The 26,674-nt window shown below is 40.9% G+C and overlaps 1 protein-coding gene across 3 annotated transcripts in view; it reads right to left on the minus strand.

Moving 5' to 3' along the window:
• Window positions 1-26,674, minus strand: part of TMTC2 (transmembrane O-mannosyltransferase targeting cadherins 2) — a 350,769-nt gene that overhangs the window by 114,077 nt on the left and 210,018 nt on the right. For all 3 annotated transcript variants that reach the window (XM_061639643.1, XM_061639646.1, XM_061639644.1), the window contains one exon: window positions 23,033-23,147. In XM_061639643.1, coding sequence (XP_061495627.1) covers window positions 23,033-23,147 — 115 coding nt within the window. The remainder of the gene's footprint in view (window positions 1-23,032; window positions 23,148-26,674) is intronic.

Consider the following 26,674-nt stretch of genomic DNA (forward strand, 5'->3'; position numbering starts at 1 on the left):
AAGTGCCTCTCTGGCATTGTGGAGCCCAGTTTGCACCTTGGTATACCAGTGAGCTAAGGGCAATGAAACAGGAAAGAGTGCAAGTGGTGAAAGACGTGCTGTGAGGCTGATTGGGCACGAATAAAACATCATAACCTTGCCTACTGTGTGGCGGTGAGGGCGGCGAAGAAGGGCCACTTCTCTGCCTCCATCGCACCCTCAAGTAGCCATCCGGTGGATCTTTTCCATATTGTCAGGGGTCCGTTGACATCACCTCCAGGAAACTGAGTCTTAGACCCTTCAGAGGCCCACTGTGAATTGTTTACAAGGCACTCTGAGGGTAAGGTTCCTCGCCTCCGTAGCAGTCTTGATGCCCCTTCTACATCTACTGTAGTCCCCAATGAGGTGTCCAGTGCAACATCTGCTGCAATTTCTTGGCAATGAATTCAGTTGACACGACTTGACGACGTAGACCACGTGCTTGCCATGACGCGGCCAGCAATGTGTCCTCTAGACCCTTGCCCTTCTTAGCTTATTAAAGTTTGTTGAGAGGGTTTGACCAAGTGGAACTAGGGTGTGCTCAATGTATCATTGCAGGAGGGAGTGGTTCCAGCCGCACTGAAAGAGGCGGTGATCGCACAGCTTCTGAAAAAGACCACCCTAGACCCATTGTTATGCGACAATTACTGACCGGCTGCAAATATCCCCTTCTTAGGGAAGGTGATTGAGAGGGTTGCGGCGTAACAATTGCAAGTACTCTTGGATGAAACAGATTATCTTGGCCCATCCCAGTCTGGGTTCGGGCCTGGTTATGGGACTGAATCAGCCTTGGTCACCCTGATGAATGACCTTTATCGGGAGAAGGACAGGGGGATTGCGACCCTGTTATTCTTACTTGATCTCTGAGCAGCTTTTGATGCCATTGACCACGGTATCCTCTGGTCCGACTTGGTGAAATGGGTACTGGAGGCACTGTTTGACAATGGTTCCGATCCTATCTCCAGAGTCATTTTCAGAGAATAGCATTGGGTGATTGCCTTTTGGCCTCCTGGCAGTTGTGCTGTGGGGTGCCACAGGGTACCATCTTGTCCCCCATGCTGTTTAACATCTATATGAAGCCCTTGGGAGTGGCCATCTGGAGATTTTAGGGCAAAGTGTCAGCAGTATGTTGACTATACCCAGCTCTATTTTTCTGAACCGGGAGAGGCTCTACAAGCCCTGGACCACTGCCTGGACTCGGTGATGGGCTAGATGAAGGCCAATAAACTGAGTCTGAATCCTTGCAGGATGGCGGCGCTGTGGGTTGATGGTTCCCAAGTTCAGATAATTGGTCAGTTGCAGACTTTGGTTGGGGTCGTACTCCCTCTGAAAGAGCAACTCCTTAGTATGGAAGTGCTCCTAGATCCATGTTTGTCGTTAGAGGCTCAGGTGACCTCCGTGGCTAGGAGTGCCTTTCACCAGCTTCAGCTCGTAAGACAGCTGGGGCCATTTCTGGACTGGGATAGCCTGACCACTGTTGTCCCTGCACTGGTAACCTCCAGGCTTGATTACTGTAATGTGCTCTATGTGGGGCTGCTCTTGAGGTTGGTCCGGAAGCTGCAGCTGATGCAAAATGCAGTTGTGAGACTGCTCACTGGGGCAGGGTATCACCAACATCTCACCCACTGCTGAAAGAACTGCACTGGCTGCCCATTTGCTACTGGGCCAAGTCCAAGGTTCTAGTTTTGATGTACAAAGCCCTATACAGCTGGGGACCAGAATACCTGAAAGTCGCAGTCTATCACTGTGCTCTGCAGGTGAGGGCCTCTTGCAGATACCATCTTATCAGGAGGTCCGTTCTGCACAATACAGGAAACAGACCTTTAGTGTGGCGGCACCTACCCTGTGGAACTCCCTACCCTTAAATATTAGACAGGCCCCATCTCTGTTATCTTTTCGGTGCCTATTGAAGACCTTCCTCTTTCAACAAGCCTTTTGAGACCTTATCCCAGTCTGCTTCTGTGTTGGAACTGATTTTTAATATGCTTTTAAACCTTTTTTTAAAGCAATATGTTTTTTAACCTTTTTAAAAAAAAATCTTCAAAGCTTTTTTAAAAAATGTTTTAAAAGTTGTTTTGTTTTAATGTATTTTAATGTCTGTTATTATGATGTTTGAAAGTGTTTTTAGTGCTTTTGCTTGCCGCCTTGGGCTCCTGCTGGGAGGAAGGGTGGGATATAAATCAAATAATAAATAAATAAATAACTGCAGCCCGCGGTCCAGGTTGTGTTGCATGGGGATTTCTGTGACCTTGGCTGACTGACTGCCAGGATATTTTTTAGTTTTGGTGTTTGGTTAGGAATCCTGACTGGTTGTGGGATGCTGAGTTATCTGCCTTACTCATAAGAATCTTGTTGTGATTGGTATGGTATTGCATTTAGGAAATCATCCCTATCTTTATCTTTTTCTATTTGCATTTTACTTATCTTTAACATCACTCCCTTACATCCCCAGAAGCAACAACAGTGGTTCCATGCACTCAGCTAAACCCCCTTAAACCCACTGATGATGCACCTTGTTTGTTGCAAGACAGTTTGTTTCTTGCCCAATAGTTTAAAAGAGAATTCACATACTGGGAAGTGTGGCTGCAATTGTTCTTTTCAGTCTGCTGCCTGTGAAGATACACCAAACGATATGTGTTTTCTCTCTATAAATTATTACTCACTGGAATTGGGTTGGCTGTCAAAGTGAGTTTATAGCAGCCCACAGCATAGACAGAAAAGGATATAGAATCTTCTTACTTTTACTCATTTCTTAAACCTTTGTGAGGTGAAGGGTCAAATCGGTAAAGACGTTTGGAGCAGCCATGTTAAAAGACAGAGGCAGGGCATTCCAAGGAGGGGGTTGCCAACCCTGCTTGGATATGGATATATTTGCAGAGGATCCCTAGTCAAGCTTTACCAACAGCACAATCCAAACTATATCTACTCCGAAGTAAGTCCTGTTGAGTTCTATGAGGCTTAGTCCCTTACTAAGTGTGTATAGAATTGCAGCGTTCAGGGGCATCCATCTTTATTCCCCAGTGCTCCTATCTAACATCTCTACCACTAGGCTCCTTTCTTCCTACAATGTCCTTCTGATGACTGGCCTGACCTGAGGACGCTTAAACCCTTCTTGCCAGAAGCAAGTAGGCTAGATTAAATGTTCCCTACCCAGGCTCCATCTTTTAGCTAAGATTTCTATCTTAATTTTCAATCAGAAAAATGTTTGAACTGTATGCTCCAAGCAACTGTGGTTGATGCTTAATGTATCATGTTTAATGACATCACTAGGGCCTGCCCCCTTGACATTTCAGGGTTTGGGATGCTTCTGACCTAGCTACCCTACTCCTTGAAGAGTAATCTTTTTGCTACAAAATCTGAACTCAAATTTTTGGCTTAGCTCTACTTAAAATAAAACTCAGTTTTTGGAATCACTAGTTAATATCCATCAGTGAAGTATTAAATCCAGAGGGAGAATGCTACGAAAGACCAGACACCCACACAGATTGGTAGCATTCCTTCTCAAATGTTTCTTTATCAAGGGAATGTTTGTCTATTAAAACAAAGTCAAAATGTGTGTGATTTGTTGTAAACACAGAAACATCTTTATTACAATATTGTTTTCCATCTCTTACTGCCTTTTTTATAAGGCCAGATTGAGTTCAGTCCTTATATTTCCAAAACTATCTAGAGTTCAATGACATAACTTGCAAATGTCTTTGTAGTAGTGACAGACAAGACATTCAGGTAGACACACCCAGTTGTCCAAAATAAATAAATAAAGGCTGCTTATTTTGCAAGAATTTACTTTCTTTACACCACTCTGATCCTAAATATTGCCAAAATACCAAGATACCAAGAACAACACAGATAACACAGAATACCAAGATAACACAGGTGTAAAAGTATGTTATAAATTCAGTAAGAATGCAGACCACTATTAAATAACAATGTTCTCTGTATTTTAAAGTGTTAATTTTGTTACTTGTTTGTTGTCTTCTATTGGTTTATTGTGTATTTTATTATTGTTTTATTTTAAATTACATTGTAAACCAACCTATGAGAAATATTACAAAGAATGTTATACAAATACCTTAAATAAAACAAAACAAGACTACTTAAATGCAAGTACCAAGGGGAAGTGGGCAAACAATCCCTATCCTATTTTTATATCAAGTATTTGTACAGGAAAAAATCTTCATTTTAATTTATCCAAGATAATCCAATAGTATAATTCCATTTGCTGTTACAATGAGGAATTGAGTCACAGGACTCAGTATAGGAGTTCCCACAATACTTGAAAGGGAGCAACTTGTCCCCTAATGCTGGCACTACACATACCAATTACACTTCTGTAATAGTGCTTCTCCTCCAGTCCCTACCCAGCATATTTGTCTTAATGCCAGCAGCTAAACAGTTAATGATAGTTACTCAAATGATAACAGATTCCAAGTTCAGGACTGCTGTTATAGCTGTTGTAATTGTTTCTCTTAGCAATAGGTCACTAGAATGATACTGTGCTAAGCCCCAATGAAAGAGACAAGAATAAAGCTTGAAAACCTTTACTGGATAAAGATAGAAAATGGAATAACTAAAGCAAAATTATGTTACTATGTAGGATGTAAAATTATAAAATTATGTAATCACTATAAAATTATAGTGATTACATTTGAAGATGATGCATTTGAAGATGATATGAATAGCTCCCAAAGAAAATGCAAGTCTTCACCAGACAGAAGGTAAAGAAGAAAAACAGGTTTTTAAATCCACCTGAAAAGAAACTGGATAGGTTATCAAAGGCCTGGGCAGATACTGACCTGTGGCCAATCTACAAGTATATTCAGGGTTGTTGTTTTTTCTGATGGCATTCACCAGTATGGAGTACCTTCACCTTTCCCCCCTTCCCTGCTTCTGGCAACCCTTTTCTGCTGGCACCCATTACCCTTTTATCAAGATATGAGTACTGGCTCCTATTTGTTTTTAATAATAATAATAAAAACTAAGTGTATGTCATATAATACCCACCCAGCCCTATAGCTGAGGAGGCAAATGGGGGCACCCAAACACCCCAGATCTGTGCTCCCTCCCCAGGATTTTTTGGGGAAACTGTCTTTTTAATTTGTGATGTTGACAGAGAATGTCAACCTCCATTGAAAGATTGATAACTTGCTTTAAGAACAGGAGCAATTTAAGAATAGTTCCCTCTGAAAAATTCAGTGAGTAAGCCAGGGCAAGTGCATAAGAAAAGCCTTATCTGGAAGAGCCCCCCAAAATCTGCTCACTCAAGATTTACCTTGACTGACGGTTATTTTTTCATTATCATAATCACCTTTAATTACTTATGTGATCCTGAAAAAAACCCAGCCTGTATCACAGTAACATGACCCTGGAAGAGTTAGACTCCACCTGTTGGACTTTGCTTTTCAGTTTCACAGAATCGCAGAATGGGAAGGGGTCCATAAGGCCATCAAGTCCAACCCCCTGCTCAATGGAGGACATCCAACTTAAAGCATATTGAGTGTGGTTTTTTTTTTACCCCAGGCCGGAATGTGCCCTTGAACTCCAACAATGCCTCCACCTTGCCTGGATGGAGGATTAGAGAGGGCTGTTAAGTGTGAAGAAACTAGCCCACTGTACAAAAAATAATTTTACATTTGTTGCTCTACCTACTCTTGCCTCTGGCCCTGCCCACCAGAAGGCTGCCTGGAAGGGCATGTGTCCCTCTCCTGAAAAAGTAGAGGGCTGAACAACTAACAGCAAGACAGGTGAATCTCTCATCTCCTAGTTGCTACAAACCTCAGTCCAGCCTGTATGAGACACTCCAGGCTTTTCTGCTTTGCAACAAGTCAGTCTCTCCCTCCCTTGCCCCCCCTGCTACCCCCTCCAAAGCAAACAGGGAAGGACTCATCACCAGGTCTTCACTATCTCCCTTCCTCCACTAATATTTCCATCCAAAAAAAAGCAAGACCCAGGCAGCCATAAAGATACCTGTTTGCCCACAGTAAGAAGTAAGAGTATTTTGCCATTATTATAATGAATAGAGCAGGATCGAATGCTTATTGTTAAGGGGTGAAATAAAGAGATAACTTAAAGTGATCTGAAAAAATGGCTACCCTAACTTACCCTTTACTCTTTTGAAGCGCTCACTTTACTTATAATCATAGTAGTTATTTTTTCTTCTTTTTCTTGAGTACTTGACGGCAAATAAGGAAAACAGCCCTAGAGGAATAGAAATATTGCTGTGTACACTAAAATTAACTGGCTGGCTGGCCAGCCACCTAGGCTATAACTCAGGCCTAACTTCTGATTTTCCCAATTTGTACAGCTTAGCATGAGGCCTTTTCAGGGTTCTGGACAGAAAAAATGATCCCAACAGATAATTTAAAAAATCCAATTGCTTTCTACAAAAAGTTTCCAATTGCTTAGATAGTTCTTTATGTAGAAGCCAATTAAAAAGTTTTCCCTTGATTGCCCTGTAGGAGGAAAACCTAAAGATCAGGAACAAAACTAGAAGGAGGGACTCTCAAGGGGGAGTTAATAAACACACCGTAATCGTCCTATGGACAAGTTTGTTTTTTGGGTGGAATCTAAAACTGAGATACCTAACCCAGCATCAAAGCCAAGCTCAGGAGCTCACTGTGATTACCAAAATAGTTCAGTTCACAAAGAATCAGAACACAGGGACAGACCACAGGTGAAAGAGGACCATACCTATAGGCAAAGTCAAGCTTCTGAGTCTGGTATTCCTGGGAATCTCTCTCAAAAAAAGATGAGGCAATTCAACAGATTAAACTTCATTCATGTAAATTAATGCATTCTATGGGTAGAGGAGGAATGAGGGGGAAGATCACTGCCTCTTCCCCTATTTTAGCCCTGACATCCTCTCCACTGGTGGGGGTGGGGGTGGCTGGCATTATGTGGCTCTCCTTCCCCCACCCCCAAATCACTACCTACAAATGTAGCAGCTTCATGTAGAAATGTGGCTGCCCCATCTAAGAAGCAAGACTGGCTACAGGACTGTACCCACGCATGCATATTCCACAAAGATGAGCTAAATGCCCTTAAATTTTAACCTTTTAACATCGACTTCTAAGAGACACAAATTTTGCAGAAGCAGAATAAAGCATTTGTAGATCAAACTATGCGACAGATCACCACTAACCTGCCCCACACCCACACTCTTACTGTTTCAGCCTGTTCCTTTTTGTCTATGCTGATGCCCAAATATTGGGTGTAGTACTAGAGTATCAGCATTACTTCTTTTGGTCTCTCAAACTAAAACAGCACACCACTTTTCCTCTCTATTCTGCCAAGCTGAAATAATAAATAATAAATAACCTCCGGGTGCCTACTCCAAGGGAAGCTCGGAGGGTGGCAACAAGGGAGAGGGCCTTCTCAGTGGTGGTCCCCAAATTATGGAATGATCTTTGTGACGAGTTGCGCCTGGCGCCACACTGTTATCTTTTCGGCGCCAGGTCAAGACTTTCCTCTTCTCCCAGGCATTTTAGCATGTGTTTTAAATTGTTTTTATATTGTTTTAAATTTTAAAATTGTGTTTTAAATTGTTTTTAAAATACGTGTTTTAAATTGTATATTTGTTTTAATGTTTTTGATTTCTGTAAACTGCCCAGAGAGCTTTGGCTATGGGGCGGTATACAAGTGCAATAAATAAATAAATAAATAATTGAGAGAGAGTCAGAGGTCAGTTAGCATTTCTATCCCTAACTTCTCTAGTCATACTTCCAATACTATATGAACAGGAAACTATAAGGTGATGGTTAACAATGTGGTGCAAAGGCCATTGTACCATACTTGTAGGAGCAGGATACAATCCTTCAAGGAGATCCTGGTTCATTATTTTGACTTGAATATACCATTATTAGTTGAATTCTAAGACAAAAGTCAACTGTGAGTCACTCCTAACAAGAATCAGAAGCTTTCAATCTCATCTTGCAGTCTAAAGAAGATAGGAGAATCCACAACATTCATGCATGCAACAACAACCCACAGTGTGTTACATCTGAACCTAACCATTGTACTGACCTTATTTCATGCATAACAACCACACGGATTCACATAAAACTGTGATAGAGATCAGGGCTGTGGTATGTCAACCCTTCGACTCCGACTCCTCTATTTTTCTACAGTCCAACTCCGACTCCTCTAGTTTTCTACTGTCCAACTCCGATTCCTTCATAAATGGCAAATGTATATTAATTTTTCTAATGTCTGACTCTGACTCCTTTATAAATAGTAAATGTATATTAATGAATTAATATTAATGAATTAATATTCATATTAATAAATTCATATTAATAAATTAATATTCATATTAATAAATTAATATTAATATTAAAATGTTAATTTTATTTTGAAGTCGGAGTCAGTACATTTCTACCGACTCAGACTCCACCCAAAATTGCTTCAGACTCCGACTCCAACTCCACAGCCCTGTTAGAGATACTTAAAATAAGGGTGACATAGGAGAATAGTTCAGCCACAGCAGCATGCCACAGTTTTGGGATACTAAGAAAGCACAAACATTGAATTAATTTTCCAGTTGCTCTCTGCGATGCTTGTGCAATTATTCTTTGTTACATTCACTTTATTGTACAGTCCTGAGAGTGGCTGTATACTATAATCAGCATGGATTTTTTGCATTTTGCAATGTTAAATTCAAAATACCCCCATGCCATTCTGATGCTTCCCATAAGCTCATTTCAAAACAAAATTTTACAAAACTTATAGTCCTGAACTCAGAAACGCTTGCTTAACCCTCTCAATTTTCATGGCGATACACAAAACAGTCAGAGAGAATTGAGAGTTCAAAGTGTAAAAAGAGAGAGGAAAAAAACAGACCCCTTTTGGACTTTTTTCTGTCAGAGTTCTCATAATTTGTTCAAATTAATTCAAAACCAGCCATGTTCACAGAGTACCTATAATCCTATTACTGTCCTTGTCCCATACTCTGACCTTCATCTTCTATAGTTTAAAAGTTTAAAAAATGCCTGGCTGATTTTTAATTAATTTAAGAAATTTAGAATTGAAGTCAATGATAAGAACGGGCATGCTCAGTAAGAACCAACTGTCAGTGTTCTAAAAGCCAGACTCGCAGCTGCTGGGCTTGCCTAATCAGGGGGCCACACCAAACCTTTATTTCAATTTAGACAGCCATGGCTTCCCCCAAAGAATCCTGGGAAGTGTAGTTTGTGAAGGGTGCTGAGAGGAGACTCCTATTCACCTTACAGAGCTCCAGTGGCCAGAGTGGTTTAAAAGCCAGCCTCTCTGACTGAAGCTCTGAGAAGGGAAAAGGGCATCTCCTAGCAATTCTCAGCACCCTTCACTAACTACACTTCTTTGAGAGAAGCCATGACTGTCTAAAGTGAACTAAAGGTCTGCTTTGGTTTAAATTCGGGTGGGAGGCTACATGTGTCTGCTGTAGAATAAAAAGGTGGGGGAAACCCTGAGAAAGAATGATACAGTTCACAATGTTTTCCTTTTGGAAAGAAAAGGGGCTTCTCCTCTGCCCAGTGCTCACCCATCCAATCTCCTCCCCTTCCCCTCCCCTCCCCCTCCCTCAATTCAGTTTCACCTATCCTAGGTAAATCCTACTGAACTCAAAAAGCATGCAAATGATCAAACCTGCCCTCCCCTCCTCCTCCCTATCCCCTCCCTCGCCCCTTCCCTCCCCCTACCTTCACCTCTCCCTTCCCCTCTCCGACCCCCTTCCAATTCTCTCCTTCTCCTTCCTCCTCCTTCTTCCCTCCCATTCTTCCCCTCAAATACACATTTGTATATTAACTGTTTTAATATTGTTGCTTCCTCCCTGCTAAAACAAGATCAGCACAGCATAAGTCTTGTTTCTGTTATTTGGTCTAATTGCAGGTGTTGCCACCACTCACCATATACTCAGAGGCACATGTTAACAAATTCTTCCAAGCTACACAGGAAGTGGATTGGACTGTGAAAGACCAACCCAAATTGTGTTTGCATTTTGACAAATTTGTAGGGCAGTCCAATATATCAGAGGACGTCAGGTCTCCTGCTCCTCTGGTGCATTCACTATAGCTGCCCAATTTCCCTGCTTTTTAAAGTTTGATAGAAATATCTGTTGGCTATAGGTATGTTCTTGAACAGCAAGGTTTTTTGCCTATTAGTAAATAATTGTCTACTTTTGAAAAGGTTCAATCGTTATGAACTTTAGATGAAATGCTTGCCCATATTGAAACAATCAAATATTGTTTTTGTAGTGCTCAGTATAATGCATCACTTTTGTATTATGTTTACACCACTTGGATATTATGTTCTGTTCATTAGAGGACCTCAGAACTAATTTTATTAGCAGCTTTAATATTGGCAACCACTGAGGCAATGCAGATTTATTTTTCCCTTCTGTTTCAGAATACAGACTGTTTTACAGCTATTTAAAATTCATATAGATGCAAAATGAAGAGCAGATGCAAGAGTGAATATTGAATTCTGGTAAATAATTAAAGTCTTGCTTAATACTGGTTATAAACCTTGGTGTAACATAGTGATGCACATGATCCAGAGATTTCTGATCAGGTAAAATAAGGAAATAAAAATCTTCTTCCAAAGGTGAAATTGCCTCTGGATGGATTTTGCTATACTATTCCATTTTCTGTGGTGTCCAAAAGAAAATGTTGAGTAGGTTTCTGCAGTTTTATTTCCATCTTTAAAAGAAAAATATTTAAGGAAGGGATATATGTTACACACACATACACATGTAAGAATTGTAGAATTTTACCATTGGAAGTGACTTTGGAAGTTATGTAGTCCAACCCTTGCTCAATCAGGATTTACAACACAGGATGCAATTGTAGCATCTCTGACAAATGGCTAACAAACATCTGCCTAAATACCTCTAGCAAAGGAGAACCACCACTTTCCAAAACAGTCTGTTCCATTGATAAGACAGTTCTTATCCTTAGGAAGTTTCTTATGTTTAGCCAAAATGTGATTCCTTTTAGTTTCCACACATTCATTCTAATCCTGCCCTCTGGAGCAACAGAAAACAAGTGTGCCCAGTCTTCTGTATGACAGCCCTTATGGCACTGGAAGAAAGGCATCATGTCTCCCCTTAATCTTCTCCATACTAAACATTCCCGGTACTTTCAACCATCCCTCAAAGGTCTTGGTTTTCAGACCGGTCATCATCCTGGATGGCCACCTCTGAATCCACTCTAATTTTCAATTTCCTTCTTAAAATGGAAACTGGACAACTTTGTGAAAGCAAACAAGAAACAGTACATATTTTTTAAGATATAGTAAATAATGTTCCTAAATGAAGCCTCCAGTTTAAAAATGAAGACACTTTGCTAGCTATTTTTGTGAAGTTTTTGCCATCAGAAATGTTTCCCCAACTCAAAGATTGATTGATAGTTGATAATTGATATTTTGGACCTAGTCTAGTGTAAACAACCACAACATCCCATGAAAACCGCTGAAATTTTCAGTCAACTACCTAATTATCAACATAAAATGTCTGTAACCTACAGCGAAAGTCCATCCATGAGAAACAATATCACCTACTCAAATTGTCTCAAATTGAAAAGCCATTTTGCTCTGAGCTCCTCTGACAAAGTCAAATAAGGAAGCAGGAGACTGAAAACATATTCATATTGCTAACAATTCAAGATACTAAAAAAAAAAGTTTCATAGAAAGATATTTTGCGTATCTCTAATGTGCAAATCTTGTCCTTAAAAATATTTCGAAGACATGGCACATTAACAATGATGATTCTAGGTAAGGCAACTGAAATTTAGTGCTGGACAGATTTAGCGCAAGATACAGTTTCCTTTCAGTTAACTTTTTTTTAACCTATTAAAAAAAGCTACATGAAAAATGGTTTTTATCAGGTGGTGAAAAGTAAGTTAAATTGCTATAAAATTTCCTACACAACGTCTACTCTCCAGCTACTTTTGAACTTCACATACCAATACCAGCCCTGAAAAGCCTCACATTGGCAGCTGTTATGCTAAAATGAGGCATACACAAGCCTTTCCTTTTCTCACACATTATCCTCTATTCTTCTTCTGCAAAACTGGGAGGAGTTGCTCAGAAGCTTCTGCATTTGGTTAGCCACAACTTACCATATCGTCCAAACCCACTATTGGGGTTAACATAACTATGGTTATGTTATATTATGAAAACCAAGCTTTGAAGTTGTGTATTTTATATAGCTAAACCATAGCTAATGTTAGCCACAGTTTGTTGATTCAGATGACATGACAAAAAGCGGAAGCTTCCAAAATCCTCTTCTTGGATTTAGCACACTGTCCAAGATCAGCCAGTAAGTCAGTCTGGACAGATACAGTAGCGCCCCACTCATATGGCAGGTTAGGTCACAGACCCCCGCTGGAAAGCGAAAACCACCAAAAAGCGGATAAGCTGCAGCGCGGGGCTCTGGAACCTAACCCGCTGAGAAGATCAGATCTTCCCCTCCTCGGGCGCAATCAGCTCAAGCGGGAGTCTGATCGTGCCAGAAGAGGGGAAGATCAGCTGTAGCATGCTACAGCTGATCTCCTCCAGCGCGATCAGCTGGAGTGCAGGGAGCTCCAACCCCCCTCCAGCTGATCGCCCCGCTGGCACCATATTAGCGGAACGCCGAGAAGCGGGGCCCTACTGCACTATATATCTGCGTATTATAATAATATACTAGAGTTTTAATTTTAAAAATGATACAATTGCTATAGGCTGACAGTGGGTTGTATCTACTGATGTCACTGAGCTGAAAGCAAGGTTTCAGTGAGTGAACAGGGTGGAAAGCCATTTTTGACACTTCCCACTTCCTCGTGTCCCCTCCAAATTTGATCCAGACAGTTGGAGAACCATGCAGAGTAGATTTAGGGGTATGTGGGGGCTACAGAGGATAATTCCTTACAATCAGCTGACCAACACCAGTGGATACAATCCTGAATCTCTACTTATGTTGTTGGATGTATTTAGCAGGCACATACGAGTTCAGGTGCCATTGAAATAGTAACTTTCCAGATCCTCATGGCAGATAATTTTGTCTTGTGTGTCACAATGATAAAATATCACTTTTCATTAGGGATGTATTGAATATTCATGATTTTTGCTTGCAATAGCAAGCCTAACAGCGAATTGTTCAGCTCTTTAATTGAGAATAGTGATAAGCAACAACCAAATATCAAGAGAAAAGCAGGCTGGTTGACATTTTGGCTGGGATACGATGTGCACTAATCACATGGAAAATTTTATCCTTGTGTATTCGCTTTTGCATATAAATATCAGAATCATGCAATATAATTATTCAAGGCAGAAATGTTTATATACATAATAGGAAACATTCTGCACATCCCTACCTTTAATATGATTGTAAAGAACTATTAGTTAATGCTATGGCAGTTGATAAAATAGTTTACTACTATTACGTGTTATTTTTATAAAACTATCTTGGTTTGGACTTCTCAAACGTTTGGAGAATTCTATGAAAGCTCAAAAGGACCATTCTGAGTCCTTTCTTGACAGCCATTTACTATCTCCAGCCTTCCCTACAGTTGCCCTCATTTCTCGAGCTGTGTTGAGGCAGTCACATGAACATACAATGTTTAAATGTGACCCTGGGACTGGATAATGCATACAAACCCTACTCCTAACATTCCCTGTGCATCAGCCCTTTGTGCTCAGTTCCCAGGGAATTCAGCTGGACAGGGAAGGCTTGCAGATGGCTTCTACTTGTGTTCACTTACACAAGTAAAACTTGGAGATTCCTTTTCAGACTACACAGTTTGTCGTGAAATAAATAATGCATAAGACAAATTTAGAAAATCCAGGCACATCAGTCACTTGCCAGAGTCCTCCCAATTGGGAAGTCTGTCATTTAAGAAAGCCTTAAGGAGGCGACTTTGCACATAATTGCATGAATATACAGGGAAGCACTTCATACAGCTAGAAGTTTACTGGAACTTTTGCTCAGCCACTCACACGGCTACAAGCAAATTGGCTTTTGTTTGAAAATTGCCTTGCCCATTCATTGTGTGTAAGCTGCTGTATTAGAAAATTCAAGGATACCTGTGGCTGCACATAACTTCCTAAGATTGATGACAAGTCACATGCCACATAATTTAAAATCTTAAATTAATGAAGCGTGTTCATGTTCTTCCCTGAAGATTTATCTTATAGTTCTCGATAACCATAAACACTGAAGTTACACATATTAGCAATATACTTTGTTTTTCTGCACTGCTTGCCCATGGCAAACTATTGCCCATGGCAATTTTACTATTGTTTTGTAAGTCACAAATTTGTATTGAACCGCTGGAAACAGCCAATTGTCCCAGGACACAAATGATATGAAGACAGAGTAAGAAAGCTGATGCTATTAAAAATGAATCCATTAAAAGTAATGGAAGTGTAATTTATACTAGGAAAATCCAAAAGTACATACAATCTGACTCGCAAATGCCAAGGAGCATCCTGAACAGTTAAAGGTGCAAAGATATTTTTTACAAAATATTAAAAACAAAAAGACTTGCTGTGATATTTAAGTATTTTAAGTAGAGACCTTATCCCAGTCTGCATCTGTGTTGGAATTACTTTTTAAGATGTTTTTAAAGCTTCTTTTTTAAAAGATGTTTTTAAAGATGTCTTGATTTAATATGTTTTTAAAGACGTTTTAGAGTACTGTTTTTGTTTGCCATCCTGAACTCCTTCTGGGAGAAAGGGTGGAATATAAATCCAAATAAATAAATTATTGGTTGGCCATTGGCACACCAACAATAAGAGAAATAGACAGGACTGGAAAATTTAAATGAGTTCTTCTCTTCTGACTTTGCAAACAGAGATGCTGAAGAGATAGCCATATTTAAACTATACTTGTCAAGATAACAAATCAGAAGCATTGTCATAAACTAGACTGTCTATAGAAGAGATTTATAAAAGCTAAACAGCATACTTGAGGGACTTCCTAGGTACCCAGATGTATGTAAGTTTATAAATTTAAAGAAAAATATATTTTAAAAACAAAATAAAACAAATATGTCCTGTAAAGACATGTGAGCTTCAGGGATGTACGGAATGTTGTGTGCCAGTTGTAAAGGGCAGCAGGTAGAGAAATGAAAAACTTGGGAGGGGAGAAGAAGGAATTTGCTTTCTTATCTCCCTTTATATCTTAAGGACTGTATTCAGGGCTAGTCACTTTCTGAGTAGATCCAAAAACCCATGGAAATTAATGTACATTATTAACTTTATTTAACATTATTGTAATCACTGTTTTTTAATAATGTTATTTGTTATTTAATTTTTGTAAATTGTATTGTTTTATTGATGTATTTCTATACTTGTGTTTTTCTTGTAAGCCGCTTTGAGGGCTTTTTGGCCAGAAGGCGGGGTATAAATAAACTATAATAATAATAATAATAATATTAAGCTGTAAATAATTGATGTCTGCTTAAATGGTATTTGGTGAAGGAATACAGAGCAGCTTTAGCCATCTTTTAATATCAGTCTGTATGTCAAAGAACTAGAAGGCAAGAAGTAGCCCACCATTTAGAAGTCTCTAGAGGTGATGCTGGAAAACAAGGGTTTATTCAGTATAAGGCAAAAGCTCTGAGAAATATGTACTAGGAATAGATTTGAGGAAGGGAAACAATTGATTAAAAATCCAGTGGATGCAATACATCCACATTCAGTGTACCTGGATACTCAGAAATGATTTTATTTAAAAGATTTCCTCAACGTCCTTCAATTACAAAAACAAAAATAACTCAGGACAATTTACAAAAGTTTCATAATAGTCAGAATGCCTCCAAGAAGCTAAGGGTCATCGGTCATCTCTCTCTCTCTCTCTCTCTCTCTCTCTCTCTCTCTCACACACACACACACACACACACACACACACACACAGAGAGAGAGAGAGAGAGAGAGAGAGAGAGAGAATGTCAGTAGCATTCATGACAGAATCAATGCCTTCAAACTTGGGTTCATGCATCTGGAAGCTGGCACATGTACAGGCTTCTGGCAATCAACAAATATTACATAATAGTCAAATAGTAGTGCATGCTGCAGGAAATATATAGAAGTAGTATTAACTCCACTAGAAGATACGAGGACCACAAAATACTATCTATAATGAAGAAGTCAAGCATCTACCCATTGATACAGTTGCCTCTTACAAATCTGAATTATGTGTGGCTTCAGATAAGGGATTGTGCACAATTGCTTCAACAAGCCTGTTTTTAGAAATCTTAAAGTTTGGTCTTTTTTTCCCTTTTTTACAAAACTTGCTCTTTCTTTCATGTGTAGCATGAGTCGATGTCTGATCTCTACAACGTATTAGAAAATGGGTTTCCTTGTAAAAAACACAGGTTTTGCTATGAAGATTAATTTAACAATGATCCATTACTGCCCAAACATTTTTTTCTTAAAATAATGGTTGCCATGGAGAAAGATATATTGTAAAGCTGTACTCTAATTTCACTTCACATTAATTTATATGTACCATAACACAGAAGATTGGGGGGGGGGGACTGTATGGTACAAGTTAAGTGACCTGAGTAATCATTTATTTATTTTATTATTTATTTCATTCCATTTCTATACCGCCCCTAGCCAATGGCTCTCTGGGCGGTTCACAGCAAGGAATAAAATACAATACAATAAAATAGACATCAGATAAAATCCCTAAAAAAAGACAGCTTAAGCATTTAACAACTTGATATAAAATTAACTTAACATTAAGCAATTAAAATGCCTGGGAGAATAAAAAGGTTTTAACCTGGCGCCGAAAAGATAGAAGAGTAGACTGTTCCATAATTCGGGGGCCACTACTGAAAAGGCCCTGGATCTAGTAACAGCCCTCCGAGCTTCCCTATGGGACGGGACTCGGAGGAGGGCCTTAGATGTTGAACGTAGTGAGCGGGTAGGTTCATAGCGGGAGAGGCGTTCCGCAAGGTATTGTGGTCCCGCACCGTGTAAGGCTTTATAAGTCAAAACTAGCACTTTGAATCTGGCCCGGAAACAAATAGGTAGCCAGTGCAAACGCGCCAGAACAGGTGTTATATGTGCAGACCGTCTGGTCCTCGTCAGCAGTCTGGCTGCTGCGTTTTGCACTAGCTGTAGTTTCCGAACTGTCTTCAAAGGCAGCCCCACGTAGAGTGCATTGCAGTAGTCCAATCTCAAGGTTACCAGAGCATGGACGACTGAGGCGAGGTCATCATTATCCAGATAGGGGCGCAGCTGGGCTACCAACTGAAGATGGTAGAACGCATTCCGTGCCACCGAGGCCACTTGAGCCTCAAGAGACAGGAATGGATCGAAAAGGACCCCCAAGCTACGAACCTGTTCCTTCAGGGGGAGTGTTGAACATCCACCACCTGGGTCGAGAAGGCACCCACCAACAGCGTCTCAGTCTTGTCAGGATTGAGGTTCAGTTTGTTAGCTCTCATCCAGTCCATTATCGCGGCTAGGCAACGGTTCAGCACGTTAACAGCCTCACCTGAAGAAGATGAAAAGGAGAAATAGAGTTGCGTGTCATCAGCATACTGGTGACAACGCACTCCAAAGCTCCTGATGACCGCTCCCAGCGGCTTCATGTAGATGTTAAAGAGCATAGGGGACAGGACTGATCCCTGCGGGACTCCACAATGGAGAGTCCAGGGCATCGAGTAATGTTCCCCAAGCCCTACCTTCTGGAGACAATCCACCAAGTAGGAGCGGAGCCACCGCCAAGCGGTACCTCCAACTCCCAATTCTGTGAGTCTCTCCAGAAGGATACCATGGTCGATGGTATCAAAAGCAGCTGAGAGGTCAAGCAGAATCAACAGGGTTACACTCCCCCTGTCTCTCTCCCGACATAGGTCATCATACAGGGCGACCAAGGCTGTTTCGGTGCCGAAACCGAGTCTAAAACCGGATTGAAATGGATCCAGATAATCGGTTTCATCCAAGAGTACCTGGAGCTGGTTGGCAACCACACGCTCTAGAACCTTGCCCAAAAATGGGATGTTCGCGACCGGTCTATAGTTGTTCAGATTATCTGGGTCCAGGGAAGACTTCTTCAGGAGTGGTCTCACCACCGCCTCTTTCAGACAGCAGGGGACCACTCCCTCTCTCAAGGAGGCGTTTATCACTTCCCTGGCCCAGCCGGCTGTTCCAACCCTGGCAGCTTTCACTAGCCAAGAGGGGCAAGGATCCAGTACGGAAGTGGTTGCACGCACCAGTCCAAGTACCTTGTCAACGTCCTCAAGCTGTACCAACTGAAATTCATCCAATAAGTGAGGACAAGACCATGCTCCGGATACCTCATTAGGTTCAACTGCCATAATATTGGAGTCTAAGTCCCGGCGGATGCATGAGATTTTATCTTGGAAGTGCCCAGCAAACTCATTGCAGCGGGTTTGAGATGGTTCTAAGATATCCGGAGGGCTAGAGTGAAGAAGCCCTCGGACAACTTTAAAGAGCTCCGCTGGGCGATTGAGAGATGATTTAATAGTGGCAGCAAAAAATATTTGATAACTTTTGGGACAGGCAAGGCAGACAGCAATTTTGAGGGGCGTTGCATATAGCTATTTAAGGCTGTAGTGATTATAAATAATCGATGTACTATTATGTAGTAGTGCACACATGACATATTGTTTCCATATTGTAATTATCAATAGTCTTCCTAACCAGAGGTACTCAAAGATGCCTTAAAAGAAAGTCTTCACTTGCCAGCACAAACTGATTAAGGAAGCAGACAGGTTCTTTCAAAATTTCAGCATACGGATATGATGAGGAAGAAAACTCTGCTCCTTAATCTCACCAACTTGACCATATGGAATACAGAACAGAAGCTCCCAAGCAGGTCACTGAGCAGAGAAGTGATTAGAGAACACATCCCTAAAGGTTCTGTGAAACGCTTTGAACATAAATGTATTTGTGAGAAATGTGGCATATAAATAAACTAAGTATAACCCAGGCCATTTAGGGTTTTTAGGGGTAGTTGCACTTAGAAGTACTAGACAGGTAAGAAATACAGGTGAATTAAAAATGGTGATGGATTATCTCTGAATTCCACAGACATCATGCTATAAGAATTCTGCATAAACCTTCCATAAAACTTCCAAGTCATCTTCAAAGGTAGCTCCACATAGATTGCAACACAGTAGTCTAAATGGGAGATTACTAGAGCATGGAAGACCATTATCAAATCCTTATTAGAAAAAAAACGCAACAGTTGTTGATTCCCTAACTGAAGTGGACAGAGGCAAAGTTATGTTTCATGGACTTGCTGAGAAATACTAGTGAACTGAATCTGTGTTGAGAGTGATGGGACATATGCAAGGGCCTATTCAAAGAGACAACACTGTACCAGATCTTTAGGAGAAATCCACTTCTATTACCCAGTGCAGGACAAAGTTGAAAGACATGATGACCTGATAAATGTGGAGGGCAGAAGGAACCCTGTCTATCTGAGTTTGAAGTATGAATAATGAAAGGGTTTGAGCAGAAAAACAACAGCAGCTAAATATCATCTCCATTTCCAGAAAGTCAAATAAATGGCCTCATTCACAACAAGGCTCTGCAGCTGAAAGCAGGGTTGCCAGGTCTCCAGTTTTCGACTTAAAAAACTAAGTTTCTAGGTGGTCTGGTTTACGAGATATACACCAAAACGTCAGCCGACCCCCGCAACTTCTGTTAAATCAGTTCGTAGCTGGCTGCTCTAACCCCACCCTTTCAGGTTTGTAGCCAATAAGTGAAGTCAGGGTTGTGATTTGTTGACCTCCAGGAAGTGCCTACACCCCATTGCAATGCCAGAAAATGGTTGTTTTTTCCCTGTTTATCTGAAAATTTCATAAATTAAGTAAGTATATAGCTTCGAGTTTTTTTCTCTCTTGTGTACTGGAGTCATTTAAAATTTCTTGGGAAGTTACAGAGGGCAGGGTTTTGAAAACTTTCGCAATATGAAGCTTTAAATCCAGAACTCACTTTTCTGGGAGTAAAGCTGCAATGCTAATCCTACATACCCAGAATAAAACCCATTGAATTCAATAGGACTTACTTTTGAATAGACATGGTTAGGATTGTGCTGTAAATTACTGGGACTTTTGAGTGGACATAGCAAAGAATTGTGTTTGTGTTGTAAATCTTTCTCTCCCTCTCCAATCCTAATTTTTAAACCAATTAGGCAGGGCTCACTTAGATATAACTGCTTTTATTATGTAGGAAACTAATACTGATTTTTTTAAAACAAATTTTCTGCAATGACCAACTGGTTTGACAATAAACTATTATATGGGGTATTATGTATTTTTACATCTGCAGTGTGTGGGTGTATATGGAATCTTTCCAACAACCCTGTGAGGTAGGGTTGGTAATTGGAAACCAAGGCAGCTAACAACATGAAATAAATCCCTTTAAAATCCAGTAACCATAGAAACAAGTATAATAATTAAAAAACAACCTGAAGTGGCATGATTCTGAATTTTGGGTTGGGTGAATGAAGTTCCTTATCACTTCAGGTTGCAGTTCTCTGCACGCTTCCCTGTTTGAGTAAACCCCATTGAATACATTGGGACTTGCTTCTGAGTAAACAAACAGGATTGCACTATAAATATATTTACAGGTTGTGCAAATAATAAACATCTTTGACAGTCATGCTTATATAAATATTTCTTCATACTGTGTCCCACTAAGTGTTTGATTTCACACTATGGTTGTAGATTATTATTTTCACTACATTTTAAGTGTGCCCTTCTTTCTTGCAGTGGTCATGGTTCCCTTCTGTTGTTTTCGGGCAGATAGGCTGAGAGATGGTGAGTAGTCCATGGTCACTCAGTACATTTTGAAAAAAATAATTAAAATGATTTTGCAGGTATTAAGTAGATCCACACAATACACTTAAAGCACATCCAACTCACATTTAAAGCACATGACTTCACCTAAAGAATCCTGGGAACTGTCATTTTCTCCTCACAGTTATAGTTCCCACCACCCTTAACAAACAACAGTTCTCATGATTCTTTGGTGGGATCCATGTAATTCAAATGTGTGTTGAATGTGCTTTAAATGAATGGGGTGGATCTGCCCTAGGCAGATTGAATTGATAAGAACCATTTTAAAAGGTACTTTTTTAAACAGGGGAAGAGTTGTAGCTCAGTGGTAGGGGATTTGCTTTGCATGCAAAGGTCCAAAATTCAATCTCTGGAAGAGACTATTGCCTAGAATCCTGGAGAGCCAATGCTAGTCCATGACATCAGTACTGAGCTAGATGGTACCAAATGGCCTGAGTCAGTATAAGGCAGATTCCTTTGTTCTTAAAAGTGGAAACAGACCCAAGGGCACAGTGACTTCAAAATTTATTTATGTATTCTATTTACTACATTTATATACCGCTTTAAGAGGTTTATATAAGGAATTAAAATAATAAAATTATTGGCAAAAACAGTTAAAGACAGGTATTTAATAGATTCAAAATAATAAAATCAACAATGAGTTAAAAACAGATAAAAAACGTAATAGCTTCTACATGTCTGGATAGGCTTGCCCAAACAAAAATGATTTCAGTAGGTGCTGGAAAAGTACAATGATGGCACATGCCTAATGTAAATAGGCAGGGTGATCCAAAGTGTAGGCGCTGCCACACTAAAGGACTGATTTCAGAACAAGCACTATGTGGAACCCATAACACTGACAGCACACCTTGAACTTGGCCTGGTAGCAAACCGGCAACCATTCAGATTTCAGAGCAGAGGTATTTTGTGCTCATAGGGTCTTACTCAAGGCAGCAATCGTGCCACAGAATTCTGCACTATCTGCAGCCTCTCGGTCAGGTTGTGCTGCATGGGGATTTCTGTGACCTTGCCTGACTGGCTGCCAGGTTTTTTTAGTGTTGGTTTTTAGTTATGAATCCTGACTGGTTGTGGGATGCTGAGTTTTCTGCCTTACTCATAGGAATCTTGTTGTGGTTGGTATGGTACTGCATTTAGGAAATCATCACTGTATTTTGTTTTTCTATTTGCATTTCGTTTATCTTTAACCTCACTCCCTTTCATCCACAGAAGCAACAGTGGTTTCATGTGCTCAGCTGAATCTCCTTAAACCCACTGATGATGCACCTTGTTGGTTGCATGACAGTTTGTTTCTTGCCCAATAGTGGTAAAAGAGAATTCACATATTTGGAAGCGTGGCTGCAATTATAGTTTCCAAGCTGCTGCCTGTGAAGGTAGACCAAACCATGTGTGTTTTCTCTCTGTCAATTATTATTCACTGGAATTGGGTTGGCTGTCCAAGTGAGTTTATAGCAGCCCACAGGCTTAGTCCCTTTTATCATCATCATCATCATCATCATTATTATTATTTCTACCCCACCCTTTGGCCAAAAGGCCCTCAAGGCGGGTTACAAAAAACACAAATAAAAAATACAGCAATATAAATATACATCAATAAAAACAATACAATTTACAATTGGCAATACATAAATAAATAAATGTGGGTGAGAAGAAGGATGGGCACAGGAGAAGTCCAAAGGAATGAATCTTGAGGGGAAAGACCTGGAGGAGAGATCCTTTCTCCATGACAACTGAGATGATGGATTAGCAACGCCGTGCTACTCAGAGTGGATTTTAGTCCTTATTAAGTGTGTTTAGAATTGCAGCCTTCAGGGGCATCCATCTTTATTCCCCAGTGCTCCCATCTAACATCTCTACCACTAGGCTCCTTTCTTCCTACAATGGCCTTCTGGTGACTGGCCTGGCCTGAGGGCACTTAAACCCTTCTTGCCAGAAGCAAGTAAACTAGATTAAATATTCCCTACCCAGGCTCCATCTTTTAGCTAAGATTTCTATCTTAATTTCCAATCCGAGAAATGTTTTTGTTTGAATTGTATGCTCCAAGCAACTGCGCTTAATGTATCATGCTTAATGACATCACTCAGGCCCATCCCATGACATCACTCAAGCCTGCCTCTTTGACATCACTAAGGCCCACCCCCGAAACCTCAGGGTTTAGGATGCTTCTGACCTGGCAACCCTAGCTGAAAGCAGTATAAGGAAAGCCATTTTTACTTACAAATTGTACAGCATATCAGCCATGTTGCTGCGGTAGTACAAGGCATTTCTATAGGCGCTTTCAGCTTCATGAATCTTGCTCTGGCTCTTCAGAACATTTCCAAGGTTACCCCATGCTGCCAAGAGGAGAAAGCAGTATTCAGAGAGAAATGCAATCTAATTATATGAAATGTAGTAACTGAACATCAAGACATTCCTTAGGGAAGAAAAAACCCACACAGCTCTTTTTCTTTTTCCCGCCGCTCCAGTCTGGAGAAGAAGGGGGGGTGGAACAACCTTTTCTCATTACACTATATTGTTTCTTCTGCTAGTAACAATATGCATACTGTTCAACAGTCATCAGTTTAATCCCCAGAGAACACACATATTGCTGAAGGATAAGGCGGGGGGGGAGGAGTGAGGCACAGCAATTATAGAGCTGCTGCAGTTCATGCATCCTGCACAGGACACAGATAATACTAGGAGAGGAAATGTGCTTCTTAAAAGTGCACTGCAAGAGCATCAGCCATGCTTTGTGGCATGGGCACATTCATATTGTTTTACTTATAAATAATTTCTGTTCAAATATGCTCACCTTTTGAGGGAGAAAATAAATAATTTGGATAGCAACAGAGCATCCAAGCTATGTCTATATCATAAGTATGTTTGAGATCAATAGGAAAGGAGATGAATCAGGGAGCATGTACCATGTGTATGACTAAGTTGATGAATGCAACTATACGCTGGTTTGTGCTTTCACCAAGCGGTATATAGGAGCGGTGAGGGCGGCGAAAAAACAATATTTCGCCGCCACTATTAAGGCATCTCTCTCCCGCCCAGCGGAGCTTTTTAGAGTTGTCCGAGGGCTACTCCATCTAGGCCTTCAGGACACTGTAGATACTTCGGTGGCCCGCTGCAATGAGTTTGCTGAGCACTTCCAGCATAAGATCTTACGCATTCGTCGGGACCTAGACTCTCATTTTATAGCAGTTAACCCTAGTGAGGTGTCTGGTGCACAGTCTTATCATGTTTTGTTGGATGAGTTTCAGTCGGTTCAGTTCGAGGACGTGGACAAGGTGCTTGGACAGGTACGTGCAACCACTTCGGTACTAGATCCTTGCCCCTCTTGGCTAATAAAAACTGGCAAGGAGGGAACAGTTGGCTGGGCCAGGGAAGTGATAAATGCCTCCTTGCGAGAGGGAGTGGTCCCTGGCTGTCTGAAGGAGGCTGCAGTGAGACCACTCCTGAAAAAGCCTTCCCTGGACCCAGAGGATTTCAGCAGCTACAGACCAGTGGCAAATGTTCCATATCTCGGCAAGATCTTGGAACGAGTGGTTGCTGACCAGCTCCAGGTGCTATTGGATGAAACCGATTATCTAGATCCATTTCAATCGGATTTCAGGCCCGGTTTCGGCACTGAGACGGCCTTGGTCGCCCTGTTTGATGATCTATGTCGGGAGAGAGACAGAGGGAGTGTAACTCTGTTGATTCTCCTTGATCTCTCAGCAGCTTTCGATACCATCGACCATGGTATACTTCTGCAGAGGCTTGCGGAGTTGGGAGTTGGAGGCACTGCGTGGCAGTGGTTCCGCTCCTACTTGGCAGGCCGTCTCCAGAAGATAGTGCTTGGGGAACATTGCTCGACACCGTGGGTACTCCAATGTGGGGTCCCGCAGGGTTCGGTTTTGTCTCCCATGCTTTTTAACATCTATATGAAGCCGTTGGGTGCAGTCATCAGGAGTTTTGGAGTGCGTTGTCACCAGTACGCTGATGACACGCAGCTCTACTTCTCCTTTTCATCTTCCTCAGGTGAGGCGGTCAATGTGCTGAACCGTTGCCTGGACGCGACAATGGACTGGATGAGAACTAACAAACTGAGACTCAATCCTGATAAGACTGAGATGCTGTTGGTGGATGGTTTTTCCAATCAGATGGTGGATACATATCCTGTCCTGGATGGGGTTACACTCCCCCTAAAGGAACAGGTTCGTAGTCTGGGAGTCGTTCTAGACTCTTCCCTGTCACTTGAGGCTCATGTAGCCTCGGTGGCACGGAATGCGTTCTACCAACTTCGATTGGTAGCCCAGCTACGTCCCTACCTGAGTAAGGAGGATCTTACATCAGTAGTACATGCTCTGGTAACCTCACGTTTGGATTACTGTAATGCGCTCTACGTAGGGCTACCTCTGAAGACGGTTCGGAAGCTACAGCTGGTGCAAAATGCGGCGGCCAGACTGCTAACAAGAACGAAGCGGTCTGACCATATAACACCTGTTTTGGCCCGCTTGCACTGGCTTCCAATACGCTTCCGGGCCAAATTCAAAGTGTTGGTATTAACCTATAAAGCCTTATACGGCACGGGACCTCAATATCTGTCGAAACGCCTCTCCCGCTATGAACCGGCTCGTACACTACGGTCTGCTACGAAGGCCCTCCTCCGGGTCCCGACTCATAGGGAGGCCCGGAGGGCAGTGACAAGATCAAGGGCCTTCTCAGTGGTGGCCCCCGAACTATGGAATAGTCTCCCCGAGGAGGTTCGCCTGGCGCCGACACTATCATCCTTTCAGCTCCAGGTTAAAACCTTTCTCTACTCCGAGGCATTTTAATTTTTTGTTAATGATTGTAATGTTTGTAATTTGATTTTAGCCTTTGCTGTTTTTAGACTGTGAAATTTGATTTTAGACTGATGTTTTGTATTATATTGTATTTTATTGTATCTATGTTCACCGCCCAGAGAGCTATTGCTAGTCGGGCGGTATATAAGTTTTAAAAATAAAAATAAATAAATAAATAAGTATGCTGGTATGCAAGGATAACGTTTTCTGAAGTATGTTAAACTGCTCTTATTTTGTGGTGTAGGAACCTATCCCTATTTTTTTTTTCATGTTATTCCTACCTCTGGTACCAAAGTTTCTGTTAAAGAAGTAATGTCCAGGAATTCATGTACTTTGTTAACTGAGGTATTACTGTATTCAAGAACAGTTCTCTGTATGTCTCTGTAGCTAAGTGTGTTGCAGCTGCCGGCTGACTGAGCCAGGAGAAGGCGTCTCTGCTTTATACTGGTCAGTCATATGATTTTTCTTTCTTAAATTTAAACAAAAAACATTCAAATCATGACAGAAAGTGGTGGTGGTGAAGGACCTTCAGACAATGGCACAGTAAAAAAAAAAGAGAGGTGTTTGTGTAGTTTTAATTATGAATGGTGCAAGGAAGATGCATTCAATAATTGGCTTCACCAAGTTAACACAGCTACAGCAGAATGTATTCTATATTGTCAAGGGTTTTCGGTTAAGCATGGGGAAAGAAAAGCCATGCAGAAAGCATAAAACAAAAGGAATTGAGAAACAGAAAATAATGCCACAAATCTCATTTTTAACAAAAGAGACTCATTCCAAGAAAATCAGGTGACAATAGCTGATGTAGTGCAGGTTTACCACAGTATTTCCCACCATATTCTATTTATTTATTGCATTTGTATACCGCCTCATAGCCGAAGCTCTCTGGGCAGTTTACAAAAATTAAGTTATACAACAATTAAGTTACACATATAAGTTACACAAGCCAAGACCATGCAAACAGAATACTTCCAAGAATTTTGCTTGATTATGAAATTGCCAGAAAAATTCTTATGGCTGATAATGTCTCTGTAAATTTTGGAAAACAC

This window comes from Rhineura floridana, chromosome 8, assembly GCF_030035675.1.
Source record: "Rhineura floridana isolate rRhiFlo1 chromosome 8, rRhiFlo1.hap2, whole genome shotgun sequence".
Taxonomy (NCBI): Eukaryota; Metazoa; Chordata; class Lepidosauria; order Squamata; family Rhineuridae; genus Rhineura; species Rhineura floridana.